This window comes from Zea mays, chromosome 5, assembly GCF_902167145.1.
Source record: "Zea mays cultivar B73 chromosome 5, Zm-B73-REFERENCE-NAM-5.0, whole genome shotgun sequence".
NCBI classification, from domain to species: Eukaryota; Viridiplantae; Streptophyta; class Magnoliopsida; order Poales; family Poaceae; genus Zea; species Zea mays.
Window position 1 is genome coordinate 223,451,071 of NC_050100.1, and position 12,377 is coordinate 223,463,447.

The 12,377-nt window shown below is 45.9% G+C and overlaps 1 protein-coding gene across 1 annotated transcript; it reads left to right on the forward strand.

Moving 5' to 3' along the window:
* The first annotated feature begins 10,653 nt into the window (after positions 1-10,653).
* LOC103628907 (uncharacterized) lies at positions 10,654-11,682 on the forward strand. The gene is made up of 2 exons (XM_008649026.1): positions 10,654-11,091; positions 11,170-11,682. The coding sequence occupies exons 1-2, from the start codon at positions 10,654-10,656 to the stop codon at positions 11,680-11,682; spliced, it is 951 nt and encodes a 316-aa protein (XP_008647248.1).
* The last annotated feature ends 695 nt before the right edge of the window (positions 11,683-12,377 follow it).

The window sequence follows — 12,377 nt, forward strand, 5'->3', positions numbered from 1 at the left end:
CGGCTATGTTCGACGGGGTTGTCGGCCATTTTGATTGCACTCTCATTATCACATAGTAAAGGAACTTTGGTTAATTTGTAACCGTAGTCCCGCAGGGTTTGCCTCATCCAAAGCAATTGCGCGCAACAATGGCCTGCGGCAATGTACTCGGCTTCGGCGGTGGAAAGAGCGACCGAATTTTGCTTCTTTGAAGCCCAAGACACCAAGGATCTTCCCAAGAACTGGCAAGTCCCCGATGTGCTCTTCCTATTAATCTTACACCCTGCCCAATCGGCATCCGAATAACCAATCAAATCAAAAGTGGATCCCCGAGGGTACCAAAGCCCAAACTTAGGAGTATAAGCTAAATATCTCAAGATTCGTTTTACGGCCGTAAGGTGGGATTCCTTAGGGTCGGATTGAAATCTTGCACACATGCAAACGGAAAGCATAATATCCGGTCGAGATGCACATAAATAAAGCAATGAACCAATCATCGACCGGTGTACCTTTTGATCGACGGATTTACCTCCCGTGTCGAGGTCGAGATGCCCATTGGTTCCCATGGGTGTCTTGATGGGCTTGGCATCCTTCATTCCAAACTTGGTTAGAATGTCTTGAGTGTACTTCGTTTGGCAAATGAAGGTGCCCTCTTGGAGTTGCTTGACTTGGAATCCTAGAAAATACTTCAATTCCCCCATCATCGACATCTCGAATTTCTGTGTCATGATCCTACTAAACTCTTCACATGTAGACTCGTTAGTAGACCCAAATATAATATCATCAACATAAATTTGGCATACAAACAAGTCATTTTCAAGAGTTTTAGTAAAGAGTGTAGGATCGGCCTTGCCGACTTTGAAGCCATTAGAAATAAGGAAATCTCTTAGGCATTCATACCATGCTCTTGGGGCTTGCTTGAGCCCATAAAGCGCCTTAGAGAGCCTATAGACATGGTTAGGGTACTCACTGTCTTCAAAGCCGGGAGGTTGCTCAACATAGACCTCTTCCTTGATTGGTCCGTTGAGGAAGGCACTTTTCACGTCCATTTGATAGAGCTTAAAGCCATGGTAAGTAGCATAGGCCAATAATATGCGAATTGACTCAAGCCTAGCTACGGGTGCATAGGTTTCACCGAAATCCAAACCTTCGACTTGTGAATACCCTTTGGCCACGAGTCGAGCTTTGTTCCTTGTCACCACACCATGCTCATCTTGCTTGTTGCGGAAGACCCATTTGGTTCCTACAACATTTTGGTTAGGACGTGGAACTAAATGCCATACCTCGTTCCTCGTGAAATTGTTGAGCTCCTCTTGCATTGCCACCACCCAATCCGAATCTTGAAGTGCTTCCTCTATTCTGTGTGGCTCAATAGAGGAAACAAAAGAGTAATGTTCACAAAAATGTGCAACACGAGATCGAGTGGTTACCCCCTTATGAATGTCGCTGAGGATGGTGTCGACGGGGTGATCTCGTTGGATTGCTTGGTGGACTCTTGGGTGTGGCGGCCTTGGTTCTTCCTCATCCTCCTTTTCTTGATCATTTGCATCTCCCCCTTGATCATTGCCATCATCTTGAGGTGGCTTATCTTCTTGATTTTGTCCTTCATCAACTTGAGCCTCATCATCATTTTGAGTTGGTGGAGATGCTTGCGTGGTGGAGGATGGTTGATCTTGTGCTCTTGAAGGCTCTTCGGATTCCTTAGGACACACGTCCCCAATGGACATGTTCCTTAGCGCTATGCATGGAGCCTCTTCATTACCTATCTCATCAAGATCAACTTGCTCTACTTGAGAGCCGTTAGTTTCATCAAACACAACGTCACATGAGACTTCAACTAGTCCAGTGGACTTGTTAAAGACCCTATATGCCCTTGTGTTTGAGTCATAACCAAGTAAAAAGCCTTCTACAGTTTTAGGAGCAAATTTAGATTTTCTACCTCTTTTAACAAGAATAAAGCATTTGCTACCAAAAACTCTAAAGTATGAAATGTTGGGCTTTTTACCGGTTAGGAGTTCATATGATGTCTTCTTGAGGATTCGGTGAAGATATAACCGGTTGATGGCGTAGCAGGCGGTGTTGACCGCTTCGGCCCAAAACCGGTCCGGTGTCTCGTACTCATCAAGCATGGTTCTTGCCATGTCCAATAGAGTTCGATTCTTTCTCTCCACTACACCATTTTGTTGTGGCGTGTAGGGAGAGGAGAACTCATGCTTGATCCCCTCCTCCTCAAGGAAGCCTTCAATTTGTGAGTTCTTGAACTCCGTCCCGTTGTCGCTTCTTATTTTCTTGATCCTTAAGCCGAACTCATTTTGAGCCCGTCTCAAGAATCCCTTTAAGGTCTCTTGGGTTTGAGATTTTTCCTGTAAAAAGAATACCCAAGTGAAGCGAGAATAATCATCCACTATTACAAGACAATACTTACTCCCGCCGATGCTTATGTAAGCAATCGGGCCGAAAAGATCCATGTGGCGTAGCTCAAGCGGCCTGTCGGTCGTCATGATGTTCTTGTGTGGATGATGGACTCCAACTTGCTTCCCCGCCTGGCATGCGCTACAAATCCTGTCTTTCTCAAAATGAACATTTGTTAATCCTAAAATGTGCTCTCCCTTTAGAAGCTTATGAAGATTCTTCATCCCAACATGGGCTAGTCGGCGGTGCCAGAGCCAACCCATGTTAGTCTTAGCAATTAAGCATGTGTCAAGTTCAGCTTTATCAAAATCTACTAAGTATAGCTGACCCTCTAACACACCCTTGAATGCTATTGAATCATCACTTCTTCTAAAGACAGTGACACCTGTATCAGTAAAAAGACAGTTGTAGCCCATTTGACATAATTGGGAAACAGAAAGCAAGTTGTAATCTAAAGAATCAACAAGAAAAACATTGGAAATAGAATGGTCAGGAGATATAGCAATTTTACCAAGTCCTTTGACCAAACCTTGATTTCCATCCCCGAATGTGATAGCTCGTTGGGGATCTTGGTTTTTCTCATATGAGGAGAACATCCTTTTCTCCCCGGTCATGTGGTTTGTGCACCCACTGTCGAGTATCCAACTTGAGCCCCCGGATGCATAAACCTACAAAACAATTTTAGTTCTTGACTTTAGATACCCAAACGGTTTTGGGTCCTTTGGCATTAGACACAAGAACTTTGGGTACCCAAACACAAGTCTTGGAACCCTTGTGTTTGCCCCCAACAAACTTGGCAACTACTTTGCCGGATTTGTTAGTAAGCACATAAGAAGCATCAAAAGTTTTAAATGAAATGGCATGATCATTTGATGCATTAGGAGTTTTCTTTCTAGGCAACTTGGCACGGGTTGGTTGCCTAGAGCTAGATGTCTCACCCTTATACATGAAAGCATGATTAGGGCCAGAGTGAGACTTCCTAGAATGAATTTTCCTAATTTTGTCCTCGGGATAACCGGCAGGGTATAAAATGTAACCCTCGTTATCCTGAGGCATGGGAGCCTTGCCCTTAACAAAATTTGACAATCTTTTAGGAGGGGCACTAATTTTGACATTGTCTCCCCTTTGGAAGCCAATGCCATCCTTAATGCCAGGGCGTCTCCCATTATAAAGCATGATACGAGCAAATTTAAATTTCTCATTTTCTAAGTTGTGCTCGGCAATTTTAGCATCAAGTTTAGCTATATGATCATTTTGTTGCTTAATTAAGATCATGTGATCATGAATAGCATTAACATCAATATCTCTACATCTAGCACAAATAGTGACATGCTCAATGGTAGATGTAGAGGGTTTGCAAGAATCAAGTTCCACAATCTTAGCATGAAGAATATCATTTTTATCTTTAAGATTGGAAATTGTAACTTTGCAAACATCAAAATCTTTAGCCTTAACAAGCAATTTCTCATTTTCAATTTTAAGGCTAGCTAGGGAAGCATTCAACTCATCAATCCTAGCAAGTAAATCAACATTATCATCTCTAGGATTTGAAGTTGAAACATTGCAAACATGTGAATCAACCTTAGCATTTAAACTAGCACTTTCATTCCTAAGGTTGTCAATCATCTCACGGCAAGTGCTTAGCTCACTAGATAATTTTTCACATTTTTCAATTTCTAGAGCATAAGCATTTTTAACCTTAACATGTTTCTTGTTTTCCTTAATAAGGAGGTCCTCTTGGGAATCCAAAAGGTCATCCTTTTCATGAATAGCACTAACCAATTCATTTAATTTTTCCTTTTGAGCTATGTTAAGGTTGGCAAAAAGGGTGCGCAAATTATCTTCCTCATCACTAGCATTGTCATCACTAGAGGATTCATATTTAGTGGAGGATTTAGATTTAACCTTCTTTTTGCCGTCCTTTGCCATGAGGCACTTGTGGCCGACGTTGGGAAAGAGGAGTCCTTTGGTGATGGCGATGTTGGCGGCGTCCTCGTCGTCGGAGGAGTCGCTTGAGTTCTCGTCGGAGTCCCATTCGCGACAAACATGGGCATCGCCGCCCTTCTTCTTGTAATACCTCTTCTTCTCCTTTCTTCTCCCCTTCTTGTCGTCGCCTCGGTCACTGTCACTAGATATAGGACATTTAGCAATAAAATGACCGGGCTTACCACACTTGTAGCAAACCTTCTTGGAGCGGGACTTGTAATCCTTCCCCCTCCTTTGCTTGAGGATTTGGCGGAAGCTCTTGATGACGAGCGCCATTTCCTCATTGTCGAGCTTGGAGGCGTCTATGGGTTGTCGACTTGGTGTAGACTCCTCCTTCTTCTCATCAGTTGCCTTGAATGCAACGGGTTGAGCTTCGGATGTGGTGGCATCATCAAGCTCGTTGATCTTCCTCGAGCCTTCGATCATGCACTCAAAACTTACAAAATTCCCGATAACTTCGTCGGGGGTCATTTTAGTATATCTAGGATTACCACGAATTAATTGAACTTGAGTAGGGTTAAGGAAAATAAGTGATCTTAGAATAACCTTAACCACCTCGTGGTCATCCCATTTTACGCTCCCGAGGTTGCGTGCTTGGTTCACCAAGGTCTTGAGCCGATTGTACATGTGTTGTGGCTCCTCCCCTTTGCGAAGCCGGAACCGACCGAGCTCCCCCTCAATCGTTTCCCGCTTGGTGATCTTGGTGAGCTCATCACCTTCATGCGCGGTTTTGAGTAAATCCCAAATCTCCTTTGCGTTCTTCAACCCTTGAACTTTGTTATACTCCTCTCTACTCAAAGAGGCTAGGAGTATTGTTGTTGCTTGAGAGTTGAAGTGCTCGATTTGGGCCACCTCATCCTCATCATAGTTCTCATCCCCTACGGATGGTACCTGCGCACCAAACTCAACAACATCCCATATGCTTTTGTGGAGCGAGGTTAGATGAAATCGCATTAAATCGCTCCACCTAGCGTAATCTTCACCATCAAAAGTTGGTGGTTTGCCTAATGGGACGGAAAGTAAAGGTGTATGTTTGGAAATGCGAGGATAGCGTAGGGGGATCTTACTATACTTCTTGCGCTCTTGGCGCTTAGAAGTGACGGAGGGCGCATCGGAGTCGGAGGTAGAAGTTGATGAAGTGTCGGTCTCGTAGTAGACCACCTTCCTCATCCTCTTATGCTTGTCGCCTTTCCGATGCGGCTTGTGGGAAGAAGATTTTCCTTCTTCTCTTGGTGGTGAGAAGAGGAAGCCTTTTTCTCCTTCCGTTTGGAGGAGTCCTTCTTCTTCTCCTTCCTCTTGGTGTGGGACTCTTCCGATGAAGTGCTCCCATGGCTTGTAGTGGGCTTTTCGCCGGTCTCCATCTCCTTCTTGGCGTGATCTCCCGACATCACTTCGAGCGGTTAGGCTCTAATGAAGCACCGGGCTCTGATACCAATTGATAGTCGCCTAGAGGGGGGGTGAATAGGGCGAAACTGAAATTTACAAATATAAACACAACTACAAGCCGGGTTAGCGTTAGAAATATAAACGAGTCCGCGAGAGAGGGCGCAAAACAAATCCCAAGCGAATAATCAAGTGAGACACGGAGATTTGTTTTACCGAGGTTCGGTTCTTGCAAACCTACTCCCCGTTGAGGAGGCCACAAAGGCCGGGTCTCTTTCAACCCTTCCCTCTCTCAAACGGTCCCTTGGACCGAGTGAGCTTCTCTTCTCAAATCAAAGCCGGAAATAAAACTTCCCCGCAAGGGCCACCACACAATTGGTGCCTCTTGCCTTGATTACAATGGAGTTGTGATCTCAAGAACAAGTGAGAAAGAAAAGAAGCAATCCAAGCGCAAGAGCTCAAATGAACACGGCAAATCACTCTCACTAGTCACTAGGGCTTTGTGTGGAATTGGAGAGGATTTGATCTCTTTAGTGTGTCTAGAATTGAATGCTAGAGCTCTTGTAGTAGTTGAGAAGTGGAAAACTTGGATGCAATGAATGGTGGGGTGGTTGGGGTATTTATAGCCCCAACCACCAAACTTGACCGTTGGCTGGAGGCGTCTGCTCGATGGCGCACCGGACAGTCTGGTGCACACCGGACAGTCCGGTGCCCCTGCCACGTCATCACTGCCGTTGGATTCTGATCGTTGGAGCTTCTGACTTCTGGGCCCTCCTGGGTGTCCGGTGCACACCGGACAGGTACTGTTTGATGTCCGGTGTGCCAGCATGGGCGATTCTGACTTCTGCGCGCGCAGAGGGCGCATTAAATGCGCGGCAGAGAGCCGTTGGCGCGGAGATGACCGTTGCTTCGGAGGCGCACCGGACAGTCCGGTGCACACCGGACAGTCCGGTGAATTTTAGCGGGCTAGCCTTTGGCGTTTCCCGAAGCTGCCGAGTTCCTGAGGCCGACCTCCCTTGGCGCACCGGACACTGTCCGGTGTACACCGGACAGTCCGGTGAATTATAGCCGAGTAGCCCTGGAAATTCCCGAAGGTGGCGAGTTTGAGTCTGAGTCCCCTGGTGCACCGGACAGGTACTGTTCACTGTCCGGTGGCACACCGGACAGTCCGGTGCGCCAGACCAGGGGTGCCTTCGGTTGCCCCTTTGCTCCTTTATTGAATCCAAAACTTGGTCTTTTTATTGGCTGAGGGTGAACCTTTTACACCTGTATAATCTACACACTTGGGCAAACTAGTTAGTCCAATTATTTGTGTTGGGCAATTCAACCACCAAAATTATTTAGGAACTAGGTGTAAGCCTAATTCCCTTTCAGTAGTCCTGGAGGAAGGCACGACCGTCGCCAACGCCGGGCGGCCAGGCGTCGGGGCTAGCAGTGATGAGCGTGTCCAGCAGGGTGACATAGGCCGACCAGGCAGAGGGCCGATGCCCACGACAACTCGAGCTTGAGGACGCACCCTACGGAGAGGTGTGCACGGAGGAGAGGCCGGGGGCGTCGGAGAGAGAGAGGGAGGCATGATGTAGGGGGATGAGGAGCGCGAGGAGAGAGACTGCGACAGTCTCGAGAAGGAGGGGCGACGGGCGCAGCGTCGGGCGTTGCAGCTTGAGTGCGGGAGATGGGCAACACGTGAGGGGAGGGGGGAGGCGGCTGTCACAGGGGGAGGTGGGTGGGGGCGGGGGCGTGTCCGGGCGGGGTCAGACAGGGGCATGAGAAGTGTGGACACCTACTTTACCTTAATAGGAATTACCTTTGAAGTATAGACATGCATGCAGCAGCGTGGTCCATACGAACATATGTCGCTGAACTTATTTACTCTCTCCTCGGTATCAAAATAGCTAACACAATGGTATTTCTGGCAGTTTTTTTAATTTAGCTAAACCTATTAAGATATTAACAATATTTGTATATCTAAATAAATTTATTGTAAAAATAAATTCAAAGATCTATCTAATGAGATTAACCATACAATGTAATTATCATCATTTACTTTTATATATTTGATTAAAGTTAAAAAGAGTTTAAAAATGATAACGTTAATTATTTTAGGATGGATGAGCCATGAGCTATTTATCTCGACGCTGCTCTCTGCCCATCTCAAATCTCGCTGGTGCAGGCTACGGTACCGTACAACCATCGACCAAGTTGCATTTGCAACATATCATCACTGTATCCGCAGCAACCGGAAGCATTGGAGAATCATAGTACAGCACACACTGCTGCCGAGGATGGCCGGATGGGATTATGGGAACGGGAGATCCTACCGAGCGTGGGTAGGCATTACGCTTTAGGGCGTGTTTGGATGGCTGTATTTGGTTGGGCCTGTCTCCACAGATGCAGCCTGCCCATGTTTGGATGCTTGGATGGTCACTTGGGCCAGGCTCCACCGATGCAAGATTCCTTCGGGAGCCAGGCTCTACTCATACGCCAAAAACGACCGTTCCTCGGGAGCCAGGCTCGTCGCGTGCTCGCGGCTGTGCAGATGCGGGCAAAAATGGACGCGCGGGAGCAGGCGGGAAACGTGTAGGGTTACCTCCCCATTCGCGCCATCACCCGGCAATAACAGGAGCACCCGCCGCCATGCTGCTCGCTCGCTCACCATTTGTCCCGGTTGTTCCTCCCTTTCTCACTCGCCTCTTTCTCCTCACTTGCTTCTGTCAAAATCTAGCCTAGGGTTTGAGAACTCGCCGGCACGCGACTCGCTCACCATTGACGCTTGGTGAGTCTTCTTCATCCCTTTGTCTGTAAATCTAGCCTAGGGTTCTAACCTCGTAGAATGTTTTTGTTGTTTTTGTAGTGCTGGTTGGAGATCTCGCCACTTTGCACAGGCAAGTGACCATGCTCTTCATTTCCTCCTCCGATCTGTGATTTTAGCCAACAAAATTATTCTTCGTCACTGTAGGCTTCCAGATCCGTTGTTCTTGCGACGAGTTTGTGGTAGCTGTTCAACACCCGCTTCTGGTATATGCTAATCCATCCCCTTTTCCCAATCCTCACTAATTCTTGTTTATGCTGCTGTCTATGATGTTTTATGTGGGGGTGTTGGTATTTTTCCAGTCTGAGCATGTGGCCTAGTCAATGATTTATGTTTTAAACATATTGAGCATTTGTCTATCCCTGTTTTATTTGTTTTATGGAGAATCTTTTGTATGCCTGTGATGCTGTCCATGGGGATTGTCCTCCTGTTGGAGGTTACTGAAAACTTTTCCCAAAATTGGTTTGTGCCTTTTTAGATGGATTTGCAAGAGAAAAGGACACTGCTTTTCAAGCATGCTGCTGCTCTTCTCACTGCATTGTACGCATTTTTGATAAGTCGACTTCGTATGCACCATGCATCAAGGCCTGGATTAACATACGCCCCATTGAGCCAAATGGATGAGGAACGTCAAAAAAATCTAAACCTAATTTACAACTGCAATGATATTGAATGTGTAAGCATGCTCCGTATGAGAAGAGAACCCTTTTTTAGGCTTTGTAACCTGCTTAAAGACAGAAATTTGTTGAGAGATACTTTGCATTGCTGTGTAGAGGAACAAGTTGCAATGTTCCTTCATATTGTTGGTCATAACCAACGTTTTAGAGTGATACACCAAAACTGGAGGCGGTCAATAGAGACTGTTTGTAGGCATTTCAGAGAAGTTCTGTATGCCATTGGTGAGCTTAGGCAAGAAATGATTAGAGCTCCATCAAATGACACACCATTAAAGATCATGAACAGCCCCAGGTGGTATCCCTATTTTAAGGTAAAAATTTTGTAGTTGTAACACAATATGTTAGGGACATTTTGGTGGCACATAAAGTAATTGTTCATGGCTGGGTCTCATGTAGGATTGTGTTGGGGCAATAGATGGAACACACATATATGCAAGAGTCCCAAAGCATATGCAAGCAGCATTTAGAGGCAGAAAACATTACACCACCCAAAATGTCTTAGCTGCTGTGGACTTTGACCTTAAATTCACATATGTGTTGGCTGGTTGGGAGGGATCAGCACATGATGCCACCATTCTTGCTGATGCTCTAGAGAGGGAGGATGGGTTAAGGGTTGAACAAGGTAATTGACCCTTACCTAGTGCAAACATTTGTTTTGAACAACTGTATGATGTCCCTGATGTAAGTCTATAATTGTTTTAGGGAAGTTCTACCTAGTAGATGCTGGATATGCATGTCGTCCTGGTTTTCTACCACCATACAGGGGCACTAGGTACCATCTGAAAGAGTATGGGGGTAGGAACTACCCCACCAATCCAAGAGAGCTGTTTAATTTGAGGCACTCAAGTTTACGTGTCACTGTTGAAAGGGCTTTTGGGGCTTTGAAGAACCGCTTCCGCATTATTGACAACAAACCATTCCATCCCTTCAAGACACAAGTAAAATTAGTTCTTGCATGTTGCATTTTACACAACTGGATACTAGGCCATGGGATAGATGAAGTAGTACCACCTGAATCAACATGGGTGCCCAACAACAGTGGGAACCATGGCCATGGAATTGAAATGGTTGACAATGCAGCATGGGCTCATATTAGGGATGGATGGGCTAATGCCATGTGGGCAAACAGGGGCAATTACCACATCTAGTATGTATTGCAGTTGTGTAATGTATTTTTAGATTTTTAGATTTGATACTACACTTGAACTGAGACTAGTACCACATGCAATGATGACATTATCTTTAGCTGTCAATTGTACCTGAAGTAGGAGGCATATGCAGTGATGAAATGTGTTTTTCCCTATCCTCTAATCCTTGAACTTAAGAGAGAGGCATGTGCTGGTTTTTCCCTATCATATGTCATGGTTGCATTCATTATCCTTGCACATTCACATCGAATAGGAAATGGCTGAGGAGCTTGAGCATGTTGTCTTGGCTGCTGGTGAGGGTGGGGCTGTTGCTGTTCAGGGTGGGGATGCTGTTGCTCAGGGTGGGGATGTTGTTGCTCAGGGTGGGACTGCTGCTACTGGGCAGCAGCAAAGGGGGGCTATGAGGTGGACCTCTGTGACATCTTCCTTTGTCCTACGCCGCATGTGTCAGCTCATTTCGACTGGGGTTAGGACTGATAAGGGGTTCAAAGAGGTGCATTTGAACCAAGTTGCCAAGGCACTTCAAGAGTTTAGTGGGAACGAGGTGACAGGGACCCAGGTTTACAACCACCTGCGCAAGTGGAGGCAGAGGTGGGTTAGAGTTATCAAGCTAAGGGAGTTGAGTGGAGCTTTATTTGACGAAGAGAACTTCATGATTACCCTAGAGGATGACCATTATGCTGGCCACATCAAGGTACTAAATGCAGAATTTTATTGCTTAGACTGACTGCATGTACATGTTTGGCACACTAACATATTAACTTCAACGCAGGCACACCCTAAAGATGCTGAGTTGCTAAATAAGCCAATTGAAAACTACCAACAAATGGAGGTGATTTTTGGCAACGGTCTAGCAACAGGCAAATACGCAATGGGGTCCAATGAGGCATTAGGTAGCCGCTCTGACTGTGCTGAGAGCTCCATGAAGACTGACCTACTGGATGATATTAATGGTGGGAAACATGAGAAGGATGTGGCCCATGGTGCAGGGAGCAAGAGGAAGAGGTCTTTCCTATCAGATGAAGATGTTATTGTGTTGTCAGGGATGACTAGTGCCGTCAACAACGTGGCTGATGCTATTAGGGACACAAGAGTGGTGGAGGTCCATCCAGAGCTCTATGGGGCAGTGATGTGCATGGGGGGTTTCAATGAGGAGGCATTAATTGTGGCTTTCTCTCATTTGGTTGACAATAGAGCTCAGGGGCATGCCTTTGTGTCCATGAATGAGGCTCATCGTATCCTCTGGCTGAGGACTTTCTTGGCTAAGCACTACTACACCATATGAGCATCTTGCTGGTGGGTGCGGTCTTGCTGGTGCCTCCTTTTTGTGTCATACTGGTGGCTCCTCTTCTATGTCCTGTATTTTGTGCAGTCTATCCTAACTATGGCTGACTATAGCTGGTAGTTGGTGACTTTTGTAATGCCACTCTAGAACTGCAAACTTAGATGTCCAGTAGTTGAGCATCAAACCTAGTTGGATCAACCTATTTTAAGGCATTCTAGATAGATGCATCAGACTCTGAAAACAATATTATTTGTATGTTCTGGTGATCGATATGTCCTGATCATATGCCTCTGCCATTAGTCTCTTATTTTGCTTGAGCACATGCCTTTTACTTTGATGATATTAACACTGTACTGCCCCCCAATAAGTTGTGCACATTTGCAGCGAGGGAGGACACTGAGGCATATCTCATATCCTTATTTTTTTCGTAATTATTCAGCTAGCTATGAAGTGGTATGTGGTGCATGTTGGGAGGAAGACTGGGGTGTTTTCCACCTGGGAGGCCACACACCAACAAGTCGTTGGGTACCCTGGAGCTTGCTATAAAGGATACAGCTCAAAAGATGAGGCCATGGCTGCCTTCAACTGTCCTTCCATAAAACAAGAGCAACACACTGCAATAACAGCTCATTCGAAGGCAGAGCACTTTGCACTAGGAATCAAGGACGCCATTATAGCATTTCAGTTTTTAATTA

Excerpts from the sequence above, each read along its gene's own strand:
- LOC103628907 (XM_008649026.1), top strand. The coding sequence starts at position 10,654 with ATGGCTGAGGAGCTTGAGCATGTTGTCTTGGCTGCTGGTGAGGGTGGG. Across the intron at positions 11,092-11,169 it reads ATTATGCTGGCCACATCAAG|GCACACCCTAAAGATGCTGA; the intron begins GTACTAAATGCA and ends ACTTCAACGCAG.